This window comes from Alosa sapidissima, chromosome 9 (genome assembly GCF_018492685.1).
Source record: "Alosa sapidissima isolate fAloSap1 chromosome 9, fAloSap1.pri, whole genome shotgun sequence".
Taxonomy (NCBI): domain Eukaryota; kingdom Metazoa; phylum Chordata; class Actinopteri; order Clupeiformes; family Clupeidae; genus Alosa; species Alosa sapidissima.
The window spans coordinates 10,266,346-10,286,254 of NC_055965.1; the positions used below are offsets into that span (position 1 = coordinate 10,266,346).

General features: G+C 42.0%; 3 protein-coding genes across 3 annotated transcripts; 1 reads left to right on the top strand and 2 right to left on the bottom strand.

Annotated features, from left to right (window-relative positions):
- The first annotated feature begins 167 nt into the window (after positions 1-167).
- On the top strand, positions 168-6,978 carry LOC121718541 (polycomb complex protein BMI-1-like). Its single transcript, XM_042103558.1, has 10 exons — positions 168-322; positions 889-1,019; positions 1,374-1,470; positions 1,802-1,857; positions 2,890-2,940; positions 3,620-3,719; positions 4,586-4,631; positions 4,745-4,843; positions 5,722-5,802; positions 6,158-6,978. Exons 2-10 carry the CDS (start codon positions 908-910, stop codon positions 6,473-6,475), a joined length of 960 nt encoding a protein of 319 aa, XP_041959492.1. The 5' UTR covers positions 168-322; positions 889-907; the 3' UTR covers positions 6,476-6,978.
- A 440-nt stretch (positions 6,979-7,418) lies between these two features.
- Positions 7,419-10,868, bottom strand: LOC121718542 (CDGSH iron-sulfur domain-containing protein 3, mitochondrial-like). The gene is made up of 3 exons (XM_042103559.1): positions 10,331-10,868; positions 9,034-9,144; positions 7,419-8,306 (listed from the first exon to the last, which is right to left on the bottom strand). Exons 1-3 carry the CDS (start codon positions 10,403-10,405, stop codon positions 8,115-8,117), a joined length of 378 nt encoding a protein of 125 aa, XP_041959493.1. The 5' UTR covers positions 10,406-10,868; the 3' UTR covers positions 7,419-8,114.
- Positions 10,869-11,453: 585 nt separating this feature from the next.
- Positions 11,454-19,716, bottom strand: cwc25 (CWC25 spliceosome associated protein homolog). Its single transcript, XM_042102673.1, has 9 exons — positions 19,558-19,716; positions 18,887-19,059; positions 18,517-18,753; positions 15,601-15,670; positions 15,131-15,282; positions 14,429-14,492; positions 13,135-13,340; positions 12,456-12,617; positions 11,454-12,136 (listed from the first exon to the last, which is right to left on the bottom strand). The coding sequence occupies exons 1-9, from the start codon at positions 19,573-19,575 to the stop codon at positions 12,022-12,024; spliced, it is 1,197 nt and encodes a 398-aa protein (XP_041958607.1). The 5' UTR covers positions 19,576-19,716; the 3' UTR covers positions 11,454-12,021.
- Between the last annotated feature and the right edge of the window lie 193 nt (positions 19,717-19,909).

Consider the following 19,909-nt stretch of genomic DNA (forward strand, 5'->3'; position numbering starts at 1 on the left):
TTATGATCACATCACACATTACTAATACATATTCAACATTTACTACAAACTAAAACATGTCAATTTATATTGTATTATGTAGTATTATATTATATTATATTATATTATATTATAGAATGTCTGGCCAGATGCATGGTTAAGAGGGGATGTCGTGACGATGGAAACAATACCACGTGACTAGACTGGGCAGGTCGTCTTGTAGGCTAGATGTGCGTAAGAAAGAACTGTGTATTCTGGCGCCGCTGCGGTAATAGTCACAAAGGATAGCCTCATGCTTCAGGCTCATTCGTGTCAAGAAAGTGCATTTTTTATGCCAAAACAGGTAGGATCTTAAGTGGGTGCGGGTGTATGAGGGTTAGGCGTTTTCGGTTTTCTTTGTTGATTAGACGTAATCTTGCAGAAGTGCAAAATCCATGGGCTTGTGCTCATAGGGCTACGCTACTTTCTGTTTTAGGATCCCGATACGACTAGCCAGCCAGTGAAGTTTAAGATGGCCGCGTTGGATTCAGTTATTCCATCACATCTCTCTTTTGTTTCATATGTGTATTGTGTCGTGACAGTGTTCACGCAAACCTTATGTTGCAGCCTTTTTGTTTTGTGAAATTATACGTTAAACGTTTGTCTTCTCCCCGTAGGTCAATTTAGCTACGGCTAACTAGTCAGCTTCGCTAAGCCTACTGTTTTGATGGTTAAATGACATGCCGTGTTTATCTCTTTTAATTTTCAGACAGAGCCCTCTAACGTATATTTTTCGTTCTTTTTACAATTCCCAATATATAATAGAGGCGCACTTACTGGAGTGGGACAATTAACGTGCTAAGGCTTTTCTCTGTCTGTATCTTCATTGCTATTGTATGTTAATATGACGCCTTATTTCACCTATTCTAGATCCTACCGGCAGGATAACATGCATAAAACCAAAAGAATCAAAATTACGGATTTAAATCCAAACCTGATATGTCCACTCTGCGTGGGATATTTCATTGATGCCACCACCATTGTAGAGTGTCTGCATTCATGTAAGTCCGCCGTTTAACTCAAACATACACACATCTGATGTTCTATGATCAGCTATACATTGTTAACGTCATGCCTTCACAGGAAATCACTTGACTCAATGTTTAAACATATGTAGCCATGCACATCTATAGCACATTGGTGTTTATCAGCATATCAGTGTTCATACTCTCTTTTACCCTGTGAGGTTAGTGTAGGCGATGCAGAATCATCTCCAGGTAACTGTAAATGTCACCAGATGGATGGACACCAGTGGTAATAGTTGTAAATGCTCTAGCAGCAGGGCTAGATAGATATTGTGAACATTGTGGAGTACCAATACAGTGTGCAGTAATAAACATTTGCTCCATGTGCAGACTGCAAGAGCTGTATTGTTTCTTTCCTGGAGAGAAACAACTACTGTCCACAGTGTGATGGCCAAGGACAAAAGAGGCCCACACAGCTCAGTATCAGGTTGGTAATCTCACCCAGGATTCTGTGAACTTGTGTATTGCATGTGAATGTGTCTGAGATATCGGTCTAAGTGGATATTCCTGAATGTTTTGTAATTAATGGATACTTATGTGCATTTCTTTGGACACCATACTGATGTATGTAGAACAAGCAAAGCTTTATACTATTCCTTCTTCTCTTGTTGCCGTTATGAACAGGCATGCTGATTTGTTTAACTGGTATCATGCTCAGTTTTTCTTCTCTTGTGTATGCTGTCTACATAACTTATATTGTGTTGCATAGTCTTGGTACCCTACATATTTTAAATGTATGGATATATGTGCCTCTGCAGGTCAGACCAAGCCCTCCAGGACATAGTTTACAAGCTTGTTCCAGGACTATTTAAAGGTGAGGCTTTACATTAGTTTCTTTACGAGGCCCCATTATCTAATAGATCAGGGGTTTTCAGCCAGTGGTCTGTAACGTAGGGGTGTAAAGGTATACGTACTTTAACAGTAATCAACATTAGGCTTTTTTGCATTTGAACCAGGTTTTGAACATATTAAGTGGGGGACCATATGTCAGTTTAGTCAATGAACGTCAAAAACCATTTGACACCTTTTCAAAATACTATTCCCGTTGAGCATCAGCCATATTGTCAGTGAATGTTAGGCTTGCAGTACCTTCAGGCTAACCGTGCCGAAAATCAACCAAACCACCAATTGACTTCCAAACCGAGGTACACACAGAACCATGGTTTTTGTGTACCGTTACACCCCTACCCTGAACGCACTGCAGGTGGTCCCTGACCATGCATTCGGTAGTGTAATTTCACTGTTGGAGCAGTGGTCCTCAGGTTGATTTTGTTAATCAGAATGGTGATACCTTGGTCCCAATCAGTTGAAAAGCCATGTAGTAGAGGCATCTAGATCATGTTAGGTGCTTACTTGCGGGGCTGCACTCTTGTTAAAGGGGAATTCTGGCGTTTTTTTCACATAGATCTGCTTCTCAAGGTCACTGAGTACTGTCGGTACGAAGAAAAAAAACCCTGAAAACAGTTAAGAGTTGCTGCAGCCAGGCAGCTACAGTGCTTCATGCTGGGTGCATGTTCATGAGCAGTAGATGCTGCTGGTGAAAAGGGATTAACTGAACTTGATGTTAGTTATGATATCATAATCACATTTTTCTCAGAAAATGAGCTGAATTACATTTATGTAGGTGCCAGTGTTTAGTGTATAGAGGCAATTGGATTCTGTGTTTCTTGCAGAGGTCAACTTTGATGTAGATGTGTATAAGAAAAGTTAGGGGAGTGGCTGCTCGTCCACAGATGATTGTGCATAAACCTGTCTCTAACACAGTTCCAATTTCACTCTCTCTCTCTCTCTCTCTCTCTCTTTCTGTCTCTTTCTCGCTCTCTTTCTGTCTCTCTCTCTCTTGCAGATGAGATGAAAAGAAGACGAGACTTCTATGCAGGTCACCCAGCTGCAAATGGTTAGCTCACACACCCTGCTTTTCCAGATTCTGATGAAAAGTGCAGATGAGTCGCCCTACTGTATATCTAGTTTATTACAGCCTGACACAATGTACAATATAGACATATACCGGTACATGTGTGTCGAATGTGTTCAAACCTTTGAAATCGAGTTGATGCCTTATAAGGCAAAGCTGAGTCATAAATCAGTGCTGAAGAGATGGACATTAGAGAGCTAATGTGAAGATATAAGTGGGTTTGAGATTGATAGCAAGCCTTCTCCATATCGATTTTCAACAACACTGAAAATACTACACTTTGAATGAGTGGCTTCCTTAGTCTGCATGTACTCCAGACAAATGCCCCATAGTCTCATCTTGCCCCATGAGACTGCACTGTGGTAGGATAGATTTCAGCTCACACAGATGTTAAAAAGAAACATGCTTGGACTGTCTCTGTGGAAGCATGTGTTTCTTAACAAGACAGCAATCGAGCCTGACAAATCTTGGTTTGTGTGGAAACAGAAATTATGAAGGAACAGCACTTGCAAGCAAGAATGTGAGCTTGTAAACTTTTAAGAGTATCTTCATGTGAAGCCAAGGCATTCAACCCTCTCCATCTGTGTGTGTGTGTGTGTGTGTGTGTGTGTGTGTGTGTGCACATGTACTTGTGTGCGTTTGTGTGTGTGTTGTGTCCCAGGATTAGACACTAGAAATGGGGGAGTGAGGGAAAAGGAGAAGAGCATCATCGCAGAGGATGAGATCATCAGCCTCTCCATACAGTTCCACAGGAAAAACAGGTAGGAAGAGCATTGTAATCACTGGTAGCTTTTTAGCTAAACACAGCTATCTTACCCCGTGGTCTGCAAAGTCCCATGAAGATGAGATGGCTTCAAAGATGTAGGCTACATGATTTTGTGTTTTAGTAATGTTTGATTGTATAGCAAATTTAAAAGGGATTCTCACACACACAATTTAATCAGATGTGTTGAAGTGGCTGTGTTGGAAGTTATGTAAATGCATCCGTAAAGGCGGAGGGTTGCTGGTTCGAACCCCGACCAGTAGGCACGGCTGAAGTGCCCTTGAGCAAGGCACCTAACCCCTCACTGCTGTTGATGCAGGCAGCTCACTGCTCCGGGATTAGTGTGTGCTTCACCTCACTGTGTGTACACTGTGTGCTCTGTGTGTTTCACTAATTCACGTATTGGGATAAATGCAGAGACCCAATTTCCCTCACGGGATCAAAAGAGTATATATACTTATACTTAAAAATGCTTAAATGCAATTTTTCACATAGATCTGTTTCTTGAGGTCACCAAGTACTGTCGGTATGAAAACAATCGGTTTTACCTAGCTTGAGTTGCTAGTTCCAACAGCTAAAGCTGCCAGGCAGCTACAGCGCTACACTCTAAGGGCATGAGCATGGGGGCTCACGGATATGCCGCCACAGTGTAGCGCCGTAGCTGCCTGGATGCGTTAGCTACTGGAACTAGCCCCTCGAGCTAGGTAAAACCGATTGTTTTAGTTTTCTTTTCGTACCGACAATACTCGGTGACCTTGCAAAACGGAGATCTATGTGAAAAATCACCAGATTTCTCCTTTTAAAATGAAGATGGTTAAAGGCTGTGATTTTATATATTCATTTACCTTTTCAATTGTTTCTCAGCAATGATCTCAAATCATCAGATACAAAAGACTCAGATGGAGAAATGGTAAGCATTTCCGCTTATGGCTGTTTAAATGTGGAACTAGTCATCAGACTGTCACAGATTTTGTGTTGGTAAGCTCCATGTTTTATGTCATTGGCCATTCTCTTTCCCTCCAGACCAACAGCAAACGTTTCCTGCGTTGCCCGGCAGCCATGACGGTCACCCACCTAGTCAAGTTCCTGAGAAGCAAGATGGACATTCCCAGCACATACAGGGTAACGTCATTTGAGCTCCACCTCCTCCACCCATATCACCACCCATACCCTCTCCACCTCAACGCAGCTGCTATGGAGCGTATCTAGTTCTGCCATTACAGCTAGATTTGAACTTGGTAGTCACAAAAATGTCTTGATCACTATACTATGAGGCAACTGGCAAGGGCTTGACTGTGAGGTAGTCCATCCATGCATGTTATGTTATTTTATGCTGTGTAGATGCAGAGTTGCGTATTTCAGGAAAATGAAAACACATTTGTTTTTACTGTTAAGAGCTTGTAAACAAAACACCCATTTTTTCAGGACAAGTAGCCTTGAATGTTGATTTTAATAGCAATTTGAAGGCTTTTGACAACATGTCTGCACAAGAACAGGTGAAGGGTCATTCAACGTTGTACCTCTCTATGTTTTCTAATGGGTGGTTAATTACTTGCTTCTGTCATGGACATTGATGTGGAAGGGAAGGGAGCCACCGTATATATGCCATCGCAGAACTGCAGTGTTGCAAACCATCGCTGTGTGACCTGTCGAGTGTCTTGTTGAAAATATTTAATGGTTAGACATAACATGAATAAATGGGCTCTTAAAAGCTCTTTACAGTCTGCGCTTAATTAACGCCATTCATCCATGTCGAAGCCTAATGATTCAGTCAATGTTGATTGCATCTCCTCCAAATAGGATTTCTTGACTCCTCTTTTATGGTTAGGCCTAATTGAAAAGCAATTAAGAATTAATTGGCACAAATTAAATGGTGTCTTTAACTGAAGTGAGTAATTGTGTGGGGGAGTGCGTGAGCTCTATCATAATGGTCTGCATGAGACGAGTGTTTGTGCTGTTTGGCCTGACATTGATGCACCTCTCCTCTCCTGCTCCATCAGATTGAAGTTTTGTATGAAGATGAGCTCCTCAAAGACTATTACACACTAATGGACATTGCCTACATCTACACGTGGAGACAAGTAAGAGATCTTACAGCCTTCGTACCCAAGCAAATTAGATCAGCTCTGAATGAGAATTGTTTCTGCAGAATAATGACATGGGTGCACTGAAGCATCCTGTCAGCCTGTTCAGTGGATGTTCATTTTTAGATGCCATTTTGACTAAATTACTTAAGTCAATTTTTTTTCTGTGATGGTTTTGTGGCAAATCTCTCAAGTGTGGAGACTATTTCTATGAATATTTTGACACAGATTTTGTATTTTCTTTAGATTTTTTTTTTAAATGAATTTATTTTTTTGCTGTGGATATTTTTTGCATAGTGTTTTTGTTGTAAATGTTTTTCTGAAGCGGCCCTAATTGCCCCGTCCCTTCCAGAACGGCCCCCTCCCGCTGCAGTACCGTGTCCAGCCCACCTGTAAGCGCCGCCGGCCATCCAGCACCTCCGTCCTGTCCCCTCTCCCCCACTCGGACGGCGTCTCCGAGAGCGACTCGCAGAGCGACAAGCCGCTCAGTCCGCCAGCCACCCCGCCGGGTCAGTCGGCCCTCCCAACCCCAGCCCAGTCCAACCCTGGCACTGCCCACAGCAGCGCTCAGGTGCGCCCCCTACCCAACATGGCTGGGAACAACAACAACAACAACAACAACAACAAAAACCAGAAGAACTGCAGCCATGGTCCTGTCGGAGATGTGTAGACCACAACCTCCCAACACTCCTCAAATTCACCTCATCCAGCTGAACTCGCACCCAGTCTCTACGTTAGTGAAAAGTGGCTGAAGACTGACTGCTTTTAATGAGGACTCACACGTACAAGACTTAAACAAAAGACTGCCTGCTTTATTGACAACAATAGCATAGACCAGGCATATCCTTTTTTTTGTATACAGATATGTATATAATTGTATATATTGCTGTATGATACAATGAATCATATGTATCAAATCATATGAGTGCGGGAAAAAAAAAAAATGTTTGAGATGGGCACGTGTCGTGTCCTGTGTTGTCTACACTCCGCACACAGTGAAATGACAAACCATCAATCCCAAATCTATAGCAGATTATGGAGTATCTACTCACCATATGCCATTTGTTATTATATGTTACATTGACAAGATGTATCCTTATTTATCCCATGTCTCCGTGGTTACAAGAGCAGTCACTTGGCGTTGTTGGCGATGTCTTTTTTTTTTTTTTTTTTTTCTTAAAAAAAAAACACACACTTGAATGCACTACAATTAGAATGTAATCAAAATGCTTCATGCAAGAAGGCAGCTGGAATTGTAAAAAGAACTGACTGCATTTAGTGTTTTTTTTTTTTTTTTTTTTTTTTGTAGAGAACGGAGGGCTCAAAGCGCTCTATACAATAACACAAAAAAACCTGAGTCACAACCATGTTACAAATGGCCCCACAGACTTAACATGACCAAAAGCACTTGACAAAGTGAAGCATTCAAGTTAAAAACCCTTTAATATTATGAGGGGTCTGAACTGTAATACTGTACAATACTATCAATTGTATGTACCAAACGAGAATTATTCTGTATTTATTTTATAGCACTGCATGTTACAATGTATGTTCCTTAAGGCAGTAAAACACCTGAATTTTGCTTCTTCCTGGTGTTTTTTTTTTTTTTTTGGGGGGGGGGGGGGGGGGGTGAAGGAATGAGGGCATGTTCGTGAGTCACAGTCGACTGCCCGTCTCTGAATGGAGAGGTACACGACCTTCTTAGGACGGTTCAGGCGACTTGTAGCCACGTTCCCAGTATTCATGTGCACAGAACACAGATCCATTATCCGGACCCAACGGGATCTACTGACCACAGATCAGTTTGCAGCGCCACCCTGGGAGGCCCCTCGTGCCTGTGGGGAGTGAAACTTGACTCCCGGCCATGCCGCTGCAGCACTCCAACGTGATCTCAACGCCCGGTTCAGTTGCCTCTGGAGTAGAGGAGCAATCTAGAGGGCCTCTGGAGCACTCCAACGTGATCTCAACGCCCAGTTATACTGCACTGTCCCAACAAGTTCCGATGACAATTCTTTTGCTGGTTTACTGTTACAGCTCAATGTAAATGTAATGAAATTTGAAACTCCAAATACTTTCAGCATCATCGACAACACATAGCCAAGTCTTTGGTGACGTACGACAACAAGGTGCTTCCACAAACAAAAGCCAATGGTCCTGAGCTGCACTTGTCATATAATATACATATCTATTCTATCCACTGAAATATGATCAATTTGCACAATTTATAGTCAATAAATGTATAAGAATGATACAATGTGTGTATATATTAACAAACATATTTAATTTGCTAAATTACATGGCATTTACTTTCAGGAGGACTTTCGTGGCAGGACAAAATCTCTAATGGAGCGGAAGATGACTTTGAAGTGGGTGCCGTCGCAGTAAGGGGGGCTGCCCGTCCGCTTGCAACCACACAGCATGGCGGTAGTGTCCTTCTCCGGGACGAAGCGCAGAGGGGGGAGGTCGGGGGCAAACTTCTTGTGGGCACCATCGCAGAAGGGCTGGGGGTTAAAAGCAGGAGTAGAACACGTGTGTGAGCAGGGGAGACACCAGAAAGAGAGAGAAGGAGCTCTTAAAGACGGGTCAGTCACGTCCAGGGATGTAGTGGTAAACTAAGAGGTGGGTAAACTATGAATTCTGTGATCACGGTGAGGTGGACAGCGCCATCGGATTTTTAAAAAAGGCATTCAGAACATGTTTGAGGTTTATGGTAGAGGTTATTGTCCAATGTTTATAGCAATACCAGTGGTATTAAATGGTTCCTAGAGTGTCGATGAGAGTACATATTGTGAATGTGGATAATAGTGTGATTTTTGAATGTTAAAAGTTGCAATTGGTGAATAAACTCTTTTGAAAGGTGGATAAACTCTATTAAGAGGTGGATAAACTGTGTTTACTTGCATTTAGCCTCCACTACATCTCTGGATACGTCACCATGACAACACAATCAAGAGACACCACAGCTGGCTGGCGCAACTAAACAGTCAGAACATTCACCACTGCAGGTGAGCTCCAACTGTGAACATTCACCACTCAGTACTCCCAACTGTTTCATGAAACATTCTTGTATACATGCAGACATATAACTGGGACATACAGACTATTAGAACTGACGACAGCAAAGAAAAACAAAAAAACTCTGAACGGCTATGTGAAAACATCTGACATCAAGTCAGTCATGTTTTACCTGGCAGTGCAGTGAACATGGGTGTTTTCCAGAAGACTCACCTGCTTCTTGCTGTGGCCACACGCACACCAGGAGTGGCGCTTACCCCCGGTCAGCTTTACGCGGTAGGGCAGCTTGGATGCCACTGCGGGCTTGGACTTCTGACTGCAGAGCTAAGGGTGAACACGGGTAATTCAGGAAGGGCCACGTGCTAGCAGAGCCCAATCACCTCACTAACTACGCCCGGAGGGAGACCTGTTGTACTACTGTAGATGAGAGCAGATGAGATAGCACTTTCCCTCCACATTTCGCTGTGTATGAAACCTGAGATGTGACTGTGGATGACAAATCACTTGTTGAACAATTCTGTAGGTGGTGTCTGCACAACCACACTGACAGGTTTTAAGCCAAATACCAAATTTAAACCAAGTGCAAGTGATTTCTTATTTAGAGCTATGGTAGTAGACAGTTTATGAAGTCTGGGGCTTGAACATATCTTTGAGGCCTGTTCAGATATGTAGGCAAGAATTCCTGCTCAGCCAAAGCTCAAAAGACAGACTAACATCTGCAGCTGAGATTTTACAGGTTTTGATCATTCTTTATAAATAAATTAGGACATATTTACTAACTTAATACATGTGGTGTCTTTAGGCAAACTACCACATGGCATGAGCAGAAATCAAATTAATTCAGTTCAAGCATGCCCACTGGACGTTTAAAACCAATCACACTGTGTATAATTCCACACACTTCCTGAGGGTGACTTTCTATCCAAAGAGGAGCCTGACATTGGGTAAATACACAGGCTACAGAAGAATACAAGTCGCCAACTTGCCACCAGTGAAAATCCAGTATCATATTAGTCTAAAGTTCAAGATAAGATAATTATATATCAATGAGGACCAAAGGCTACAAACAAATGAATCATCCTTTTACTATGTCCAAGCTATTTGTTTAAGAGGGTGTGCCCGAACAGGCGGAGCAATTAGTTTGGAGTACTTGTCATAACAATGCTTTGTGCTTTCAGGGGCTCAGTAGAATGAAGGTCACGCCTCCTCACCACAGACTCTTGTTGCACGAGATGAACATTACTGGGGCCTCCGCCGGTGTTTGTTTAAAGTTTCTACTTTGAGATTTAAGCATAGCCAGGTTTTCTATTTCTTTTGGCCCCTTAATCCCACCACCTCCACACACTCATATCCATGCAGATGCAGGCACAACTGACGAGCTATGTCCTATTTGGAGAAGCAGACAAATCTGCCACTGAAGCAGTCCTAAAGGAAAGTGACTTTATAATAACCCGGTAGTAAGTTACTCGAGCTAGCAGGGTGAAAATGTAAATGAGCATAGTCTACTTACTCTGGCTGCAGTCAGGCCCACCATCCAATGCCGTATCGGAGTTAATGTGAGAAAACCTTTCTGAAGAACACTCATTTTCTAAGCAGTAGTCAAATCTGCGCACTATGACCGCCTACAATCGGTGCGCAGTCTTCATATGCTTTTTGTTATTTCACACTAAAACGCAGCCCAGTGGATTCTTTCTATTAATAATCTGTATGTTGTAGTATTTTAAGACGAACTTCTGTTCCCTCTTTAGCATAAAACTGGTGGTTCACCTTCCCTCCAGGACTCCAATGACTGATTGTGTACAAAGTCATTAAACCGCGCATGCTTCCGGTATTGCCTTGCGCGGATAGCGGATAGCGAGGATAGACAACCAACCAAATTCATTCGAATCCTCCCCCAGTATCCAATACAATTCGAGATTAGTACCGAATAATACGAACAAAGTTTAAACTAAGTAACCAAACCGGGAAAATGTAAGATATTTTTTGTTGTATCGAGAGAACGTGTGCTCTTTTTACTGAATAGCGCGCTTATTTTAGTAAGTACGCTTGTTTTACTACCTTGTGCGCTCGGTTTATTAGGCTATTTCAGAATCAGAATTTTGCTTTTTAGAATTTAGAATTCAGCTTTATTGGCCACATGGAGTCCCGAAGCCATGACGTAGCGTTGCCAAGGCAGCAATTTCACTGGATCTAAACAAATCAATCTACCATTAGAAATCACCAGAAATCACCACAGCGGTGGCTTTCTTAATATATTTCAATCATTTTACAACGTTTCTAAGACGTTAGTAATTTTTTTTACACTGTAGGAATCACATACTACAACATATATTCATACCAACACGATCAAATTCGTGATCAGGCCAATCAAATACACGATTTGATTGGCCTGATAGAATTTTTCGAGCTCACAAGCCAACGGAGAGTTGTTAGACTAGCCCTGGCAGCAAATGTAATTTGCCGCTAGGGTGCGTCTAGATTTCAAGGCTAGAGAATTGCATGTGCTCCAAACAATTACCAAAAAATATTTAGCATAAATATGTATTTGCTTGCAGTATAGGAAGCTGACGTTATGTGTTTTTAGATAAAAAAAAAAAAAAAAAAGCAACTTTCACAGAAACACCATGTCTGTTTTGAGATTTTTTTTAATCTGTCAAAATAATAAAAACAGGAAAATGCATCTGAAACATCCAATATATCCACCATATATATGCATTACACAGTATAACTATACATGAAAACCATGAGTTGCAGAGAAAAATCTGTACAAATCACATTTTTTGAATATACAGAAAAAAACAGTACTTGTGCTGGTGTATTCAATAAGAATCTTTACAAAAACCAAAGACAAAGGAGGAAGGTAACCACAGCAATATTCTTTTGTTTGGTCCCAAACATCCCTAAATACTTGACCCACTGAAGCCATATGAAGTCTGGGAGTTTGAGCTAATTCCTGGAGGCTCTGTGTTCAGTCTAAACTTACTTCCCCTATAAAATGCTGAAGGTTATCTACAAAAAGATGGTATCTTTGCCCATATAAGGAGATCCAGATCTCCTTATATGGGCAAAGATGGTACCCGGATCTCCTTATAGGGGCAAAGATGGCAGAATTTGGGTCCTTTTTGTAGGCAAACTTGAGAGGTCTATTCCTTTTCAAAATCTCCATCTATTCTTCTATCCCTCCCTCTTCTCATCTCATGTTCATCTCCTCATGAAGTTCTTCTCCAGGGATGCAGGGGTTCGCTGGATGGAGTGGATGTTCCTCTTGACCCGGTCCTCCAGAGAGGAGGTGGAAGCGCTCTCCAACTTCATTTCACTGCGCACACAAGAGAGAGAAAAACTCTTAGGACTGTATATGCATGTTGTTTAATGTTTATTCCAAACAGGTTACTTCAACATTAAAACTTAAGGAATCAAGAAAGTCTACTTCTAATTAATAATCTTATTCTAAACCCCCACTTCTCATCAATTTAATATTGGTATGACTTGATTCAATAACATGTATTACTTCATAAAACAACAAGAGATGTTATGCCATGTAATATATGCACTTCTATGATAACCTGACTTCGGTTCTATGAATGAATCTATAGGGACCACTGAGTTTAGAGGTACAGGGCATAAGAGACACTGACTGGATGAAGCTGGCATGGCGGTCCTGTTTGGTGTCCCGTGCCTTCTCCTGCTCTTCCTGTTGTCTGTAGCGACGCACGTTGCTCTCTCGCTCCTCGTCTCTCTGCTGGGCAAATTCCATCATCTGCCGTCTCTTCTTCTCCAACTCCTCTGCAGAGAGATTTCTGGGGAAGGAAAACAACAACAAGACAAGACAAATAAATAAAACACATAAACATATTGATCATCACTGATCATTCATCCTTCATGCCCTCAAGTCCAAAACCCTGTAAATTGTTACCTCACGAGTAAAAATCCCATGTCCATATTATCAAATGAGGATGACCAATATGGTTTCTAAAAGTGCATAAACTTAAAGGACTTTGAAAAAACTGTGTTTTCCACAGGGAGGATTTTGCCCATGCCATGTTTTATACTAAGATGAATGTGATGTCCAGAAAGTCACAGTAACACACACAAAGTTTAGACAAGGAACCCTGTTCAGTTGCAGGCCTCAAATTGACAATGTAATCCAAAATCATGTGTTCTTTTAGACTATTTCAAATCATTGCATTATTAACACTTCAAATTCCCTGTAAATGTCCTTAAAGACCAGGCCATGTGAGATGGAGCTCATACTTAGTGCGGTGTGTGTGCTGTAAATGTCCTTAAAGACCAGGCCATGTGAGATGGAGCTCATACTTAGTGCGGTGTGTGTGCTGTGGCCGCTGGTAGCGCGGTTTGGGCGGGCTGGGAGGTCTCCGGTGCGAGTCTCTGCGCTCAGCATCGTGGGAGGAGTTGTTGTCCCGGTGGGACCGGTGGGAGAGGGGTGAGCGGCTCCGATCCCGCTGGTGGTCAGAGGAGCGGTCACGGGGCACTGACGAATGTTGAGAGCGGCCATTTGGAATCTGGAAGGACAGACAGGAGAGGTCAAGAGACTGCGCACATAAGGAAGTCACTGCATAAAGCAGGGATCACACTGACCAGTGGCAAGCAGCAGATTTCCTATTGTTCGCTATGGTTCGGCAGCGGAACAGCTGTAGCGGCAGCGTTACGCTGATGTCAAACAATTCGAGTGTTGAACTTGGTTCAACTTTCAACGTGTAATGCTAGGCTCATCAATTGTCAGTTTAGGCAAAAGAACGCAGATCGTTTGTGTAACTTAGGAACGAGATAGAACCTATTATGGTCCAAGCGTTGCTTTTTACTGTTGCCGCTTTGTTATTTCTAATGTGATCCCTGCCTAACCTTATCAATATCTGCAGACCATCTCTCTTCAGTCATATTTAAATGTGCTGGCAGAAATGTGTCATGTTCTCTGCGTTCAGTCCGTCTACTTCTACAAACTGGATGCCGTTTCAGTTTCTGAATATGACCGTAACATGCCTGTATCTTTAGTTAAAAAGACCAGGTGGTATGATATTATTAAGGGAGGGATAATGTATAGAACGCCGGTCATTACTGGGAAAATAAGTCCCGACAGGGCGAACCGGAGCGGAGGGGTCTTGTTCCGCCCTGAAGGGGCTTATTTTCACAGTAATGACCGGCGTTCTATACATTATCCCGCTTATTATACGGCTACTTGCCAAAACGAAATAATAAACTCCCCACGATATGACTTTAGCCTACATAACCTAGCCTATTTGTTACCGTTCATCGTGGCATTTGCTGAGAAACAAATAGTTCGCAACACACACTGCTGAACTTGAATCAAACATTCTTTAGAACACAGCTGATCGACAGTCTGCTTTCACGTTTGAATTAAGTTCCAGTCCTTGCGTAGTGATATGAAAGACGTATCAGAAGCACAAAACCCGTTGCCATTGACAGCGGTAATTATATGTTTGCAGCGGTAATTACATGAATTTATTTTACCGTAGAATGTTCAAGTCAATGGAGCGTTCTACTAGCATTGTGAAGAGCCGTATAATAAGGGAAGATACAGACCAGGAGCCCATAGCCAGGTGGTATGAGATTATTAAGGGAGGATACAGACCAGGAGCCCATAGCCAGGCTTGTGGTGGTGGTGAGATGATGGAGATGAGTCTTTGGCGTGGGACCTGAGAGGCGAGAGAGAGAACGGAAAAAAAAAAGTGTGAAAAGTGTGCGAAACCACCGATCATATACTGCACTGCCATAACTGAGGCTTTGTTTAACTGTGCAAATAATCCCCTCACTCTTGGTGAAAACAGCAGAGGTTTGGACAGTCCGGAGTCATTTTACCCCCCTGACATTCTTCATTATCCCCCCTCTTAAACAGGGCTGAAATCTAGATTCCACTCTATCCATACAGTGGTCTGGCCTTCTCCAATCCCTAAAAATCTACTGTAGATGACCAACTACACTGAATGCACATGAAAATAAGACACTTCTCATCTCTTGCACATACCGATGATATACTGAAGAAGTATCTTCACATGGTTTGTCACAGCCATCTAAATACACACTCCGAGTATAAAGCCATCTTAATACACACTCCGAGTATAATGTCATCTAAATACACACTCCGAGTATAACGCCATCTAAAAAAAAAAATAATAACAGTATAAAGCTGTGTGGGTGGCTTCTCTGGTTACCGTGGTTTGCGGTCGTCCACATTGGAGCAGGAGCTGGAGTGTGTGTGTGTGTGAGTGTTTGTGAGAGTGTGGCGTGTGTGTGTGTGTGTGTGTGTGTGTGTGTGTGTGGCTTGTCTGGTTACCGTGGTTTGCGCTCGTCCTCATCGGAGCTGGAGCTGGAGTTCCTCCTCTTGTGTTTCTTCTCTTTCCTCTTCTCCCTCTTCTCCTCCTTTCGGTCTTTTTTGTCCTTCTTCCTCTTCTTCTTTTTGTCTTTCTTGTCAAGATTTTGACGAAGCTGAGGGATAAAGAGAGCCACCAGTTTGTTAGAGCTTTAGCCAAGATGTCAGGCCAAGAGAGGCTGAACTTGCTTGGTTACATTTTTAATTAACTGCATCCAAAGGTTTAGGGACTGCATCCAAATCTCCCTGTATGATTTTGCGCTGGATTTCCTTTGTTTTAAGCGCTATACAGTGTCATGGGTCAGGGTCATGTTTTGTGAATGACTATTTTCAATTCTACCACAGAAACACATCACATTTGTCTAATACCAAAAACAAAGAGCACACACACAAAATAAACAAAACACCAAATACCCATGCGTTGCTGAACCCACCATTTCTTTGATCATCTTCATCTTCACTGGATTTGTGAGAACTGAACGCTTCTTCTCCTCTTCCCGCTTGCTGAAACATATTACATTACATTACATTACATTACATTTGGCTGACGCTTTTTTAACCAAAGCGACTAACAACATGGTAAACAGTAAGTTTTAGAACAATTCTCACAATTTTAGGACAGTTTAAAAAAACATTAGAGTACAGTAAGAATAAGTGCATCGGTGAGTGCTGTTTTTAACAGTTACTTGTCAGTTTAAAACGGCTGGTGAGTGCTAGGATCAGTAAGACTTGTTGTAAGTGTTGCTATGAGAGTAGATGTTCTCTAAAGAGCTGGGTCTTCAGGAGTTTTTTGAAAGTGGAAAAGGATGTCCCTGCCCTTGTAGGAACTGGCAGTGTGTTCCACCAACGAGGAACAACAGATGAGAAAAGTTTGGATTGGCTTGAGCGTACCGGTGGTAGAGCTAGACGTCGTTCATACACATAACAACAAGCAGCAGACACAACGACACATTAGTAGGGCTGAAACGATTCATCGAGTTACTCGAATAACTCGATTACAAAAATTAGTCGAGGCAAAAACCCTGCCTCGAAGCCTCGTTAAATTCCTATGATGCACACTATATGCGCAGGGATCTGATTGTTCCACACGGACCGTTGTTCAGGAAGCACACCACTAGCGCGTGAATCGTGATACATTCTGAATTTAGCTGGCGCGATGGCGGAGTCAAGATGGCCATAAATGGCAGAGAATGTCTACATTTTTTAAGTAAAGTTTTGTGATCATTACATACTCAAAAAGGAAAAGAACAAGCATCTGAACCGAAAACATCCACTCCATGCTGTTTCACCAAGCGTCAATAAAGTAGGCCATCATCTATCTATGTAGCCTATAGCCTACACTGATGTTGGCTGATTTTAATCACATACCGTATTTGTAGCAATGTGATATAATGTTTAGCTTTAATGTTTTTAAGTAGTAAACTTATTCACGTTCAATTGCAAGACAGTATGCCTAAAAAAGAACCCCTTCTTATATACACATGCATGCACCCTCATCTTCCCCCACGCACCGCACGCGTACACACACACACACACAGGTTGCTAGGTTTCCATAGCAAATAGGCTCACCCCAGAAATTATTTTTAGTAGCCTAATGGTAAAATTATTTGTTAGTAGCCTAATGGTAAATGCTGCTGGTGTAGAAATCATAGACATAAAACAGATATTTACTTTGATGTCAGGTCTAGATTACCGCATGAAACTTGTTGTGCATATTAATACATTAAATTGCTTTCCCTCTTCTCCCTCCCAGCACTTCACAACATAGTATGGACAGCTTTGTTCGCCCAGCTAAGTCATGCACAAGAGGCTGCAATTTTACAGAGAGCATTTTGAACATTATTATATTGTTGGCAATGGCACTTATAAACACTAAATGGGTAAATTGCAATAAAAGGGCTTAGTTTTGGAGCCAAATGTTGGAGTTAGAATAAATACCTCTGTGCCAATTGCTTGATCATTTTACAGCCATGTCATTTTCGTTATGCATTATTTGTTTTGGTTGTTTAAAAATGCAAAAAAAAAAATCAGATTAATCGATTAATCAATCAATAAAGTGCTAGATTAATCGATTACAAAAAAAAAATCGATAGCTGCAGCCCTACACATTAGTGACAATAAGCAGCAGACATGACGACTCATTAGTGACAATAAGACACGATGACACATTAGTGACAATAAGCAGCAGACACGATGACACATTAGTGACAATAAGACACGATGACACATTAGTGACAATAAGCAGCAGACACGATGACACAGTAGTGACAATAAGACACGATGACACATTAGTGACAATAAGACACGATGACACATTAGTGACAATAAGACACGATGACACATTAGTGACAATAAGACACGATGACACATTAGTGACAATAAGACACGATGACACATTAGTGACAATAAGCAGCAGACACGATGACACATTAGTGACACTAAGACACATTAGTGACAATTAGCAGCAGACACGATGACACAGTAGTGACAATAAGACACGATGACACATTAGTGACAATAAGACACGATGACACATTAGTGACAATAAGCAGCAGACACGATGACACAGTAGTGACAATAAGCAGCAGACACGATGACACAGTAGTGACAATAAGCAGCAGACATGATGACAGAGTAGTGACAATAAGACACATTAGTGACAATAAGACACGATGACACATTAGTGACAATAAGACACGATGACACATTAGTGACAATAAGACACGATGACACATTAGTGACAATAAGCAGCAGACACGATGACACATTAGTGGCTCATCTTGGAAGAGACAAAGCGTCCTGATTGGCTGTACCATAAAATCGGTTGCAGAAATCACTCTCAATGGAAGAGGTCCCAGATGGATGTGAGTGAAGCTAGGCGGAGCTAAGCGGAACGAAATTCATCTGGCGAGAGTCAGGTTAACACACACACACACACCACACACAAATCAATAGAATAGAAAGCTTTCTGACCCCGATATGCGCACGCATTTTCTTGTGATGTGGGCCGTGAAGGGGTCAATAGATCACCAGGGAGGACACTCACTACCACTACAACTAATGGTCATCATTTACATTACATTTACATACATGCTAGCCCAGCTCATTAACCACTACGCTACAACCTCCCCGTCAATCAGTTGCTATTACACTATAATTATTTGTTGAGGTAACTGAATGATGCGTGATTCCCTTATGAACTTGACCATAGGCTATTGTGCTGAGGGCTACAACACACCTTACACCTTAATCCAGAAATAAAACATACAGAATATACATAGCATGACTTATGAGAAAGCTTCTTGAGAAGCTAAGCTCCAGAGAACTCCGAAATATAGAATTCCACTGACCGAATCTCAAACAGGGGGTCCTCCCTGATCTTGGCAGCCATGTCCAGACTGGAGGTGGGGGCGCTGGGGTTGAAGATGGAGCCTGGCAGCAGGCCAGTCTCGGTGGAGGGACCGCTCTCAGGCTCCTCGTACTGGTCCAGGATCTGCTTGTCGATGGGGCGGCCAAGCAGGTACTCGTCCCGTGAGATCTGACCGCCTGGTCCTTGGTACATCCAGTCCAGGCGGTCATCTTTTTTCCTAGTAGAAAAAGTGAATACAGTGCTCAGTAAGGTGATGTAGAATTGATGAAAGCATAGAGCAAATTAAAATAGATAAATACGAAACTAACAGAAAAACTGTATGCGAGTGTGTTTTATTGCAGCCCACTTACTTGACTGAGCCACTTTCCTGCGCATATCTTGTGAGCTCTTCACGAGCTCTTTCATCTTTCAGCTCCTTCTGGAGTTCTTCGATCTTCTTCCGTTCTGCCTCGTACTTCTGTTCAGCTTTCCAAACACGCTCGATGTTCTTCAATGTTTGCGGATGCCAACTTTTCTTCAAGTTCTAAAAAAGGGACATTTGTTGTGTAACATCAGCATAATTCAACATTACTACGCTTAAAACGTTAGCTTTGGGGATTGTTTTCCCCACGCTATTCACATGGCAAACGTATGGCTGTTACCTACAAACACCACCTCTCGATTAAATTCTTTGTGACTACAGTTATATGTTCTAAAAGCAAGTTCGAGAGTTTAAGTCACTTTAAATGAGTATCATGGCTAGTGTTACACTTCAAGAAGGAAATGTAACAACAACGGAAAGTCAAGCTGTCATTTTTCTGGCGTACAATATTATTGGGCAGGTCATAAACCATTGAATAATAACATTGGCTAAGTCAAATAACAGTTTAGTAATGACACTCAGTCAAAGTTAAAAGACAAGTCAATAAAGTTAAACTAACATTATACCTTAGCTGGTAGCTAATCTACGCTGCGCAGTGCGCTGGTTAACTTACAATATAACGTTACCACGTCACAAATATAAAATGATGATTTTACTTACAAGATCCCCGCCTCCCATACTGCTGACAGATGATACTTGTACCCAAATTAAAAAACTATTCGGTAAAAACAATTAAATACAAGCCTACACCGATGCAAGAACAAATATGTTTATCCTGTTACGCAAACGACGCCATATTGTGACCATTTGACCCGGATGTTGTCCATATTTGTGAAACTAGGCTTTCAGCTCAGATCTGTGCGCGTTCTCGGTGTTGGGATGACTTTGGCCAATCGTGTAACGTGGAGACGCACGACGCCTCAAGACCGCCTCTATTTAAAAACAATTACTTCCGCATTCATTCATACATGAGCAATAGCTTAATCTACACTGCGGTCATTTTTTGTGTCTA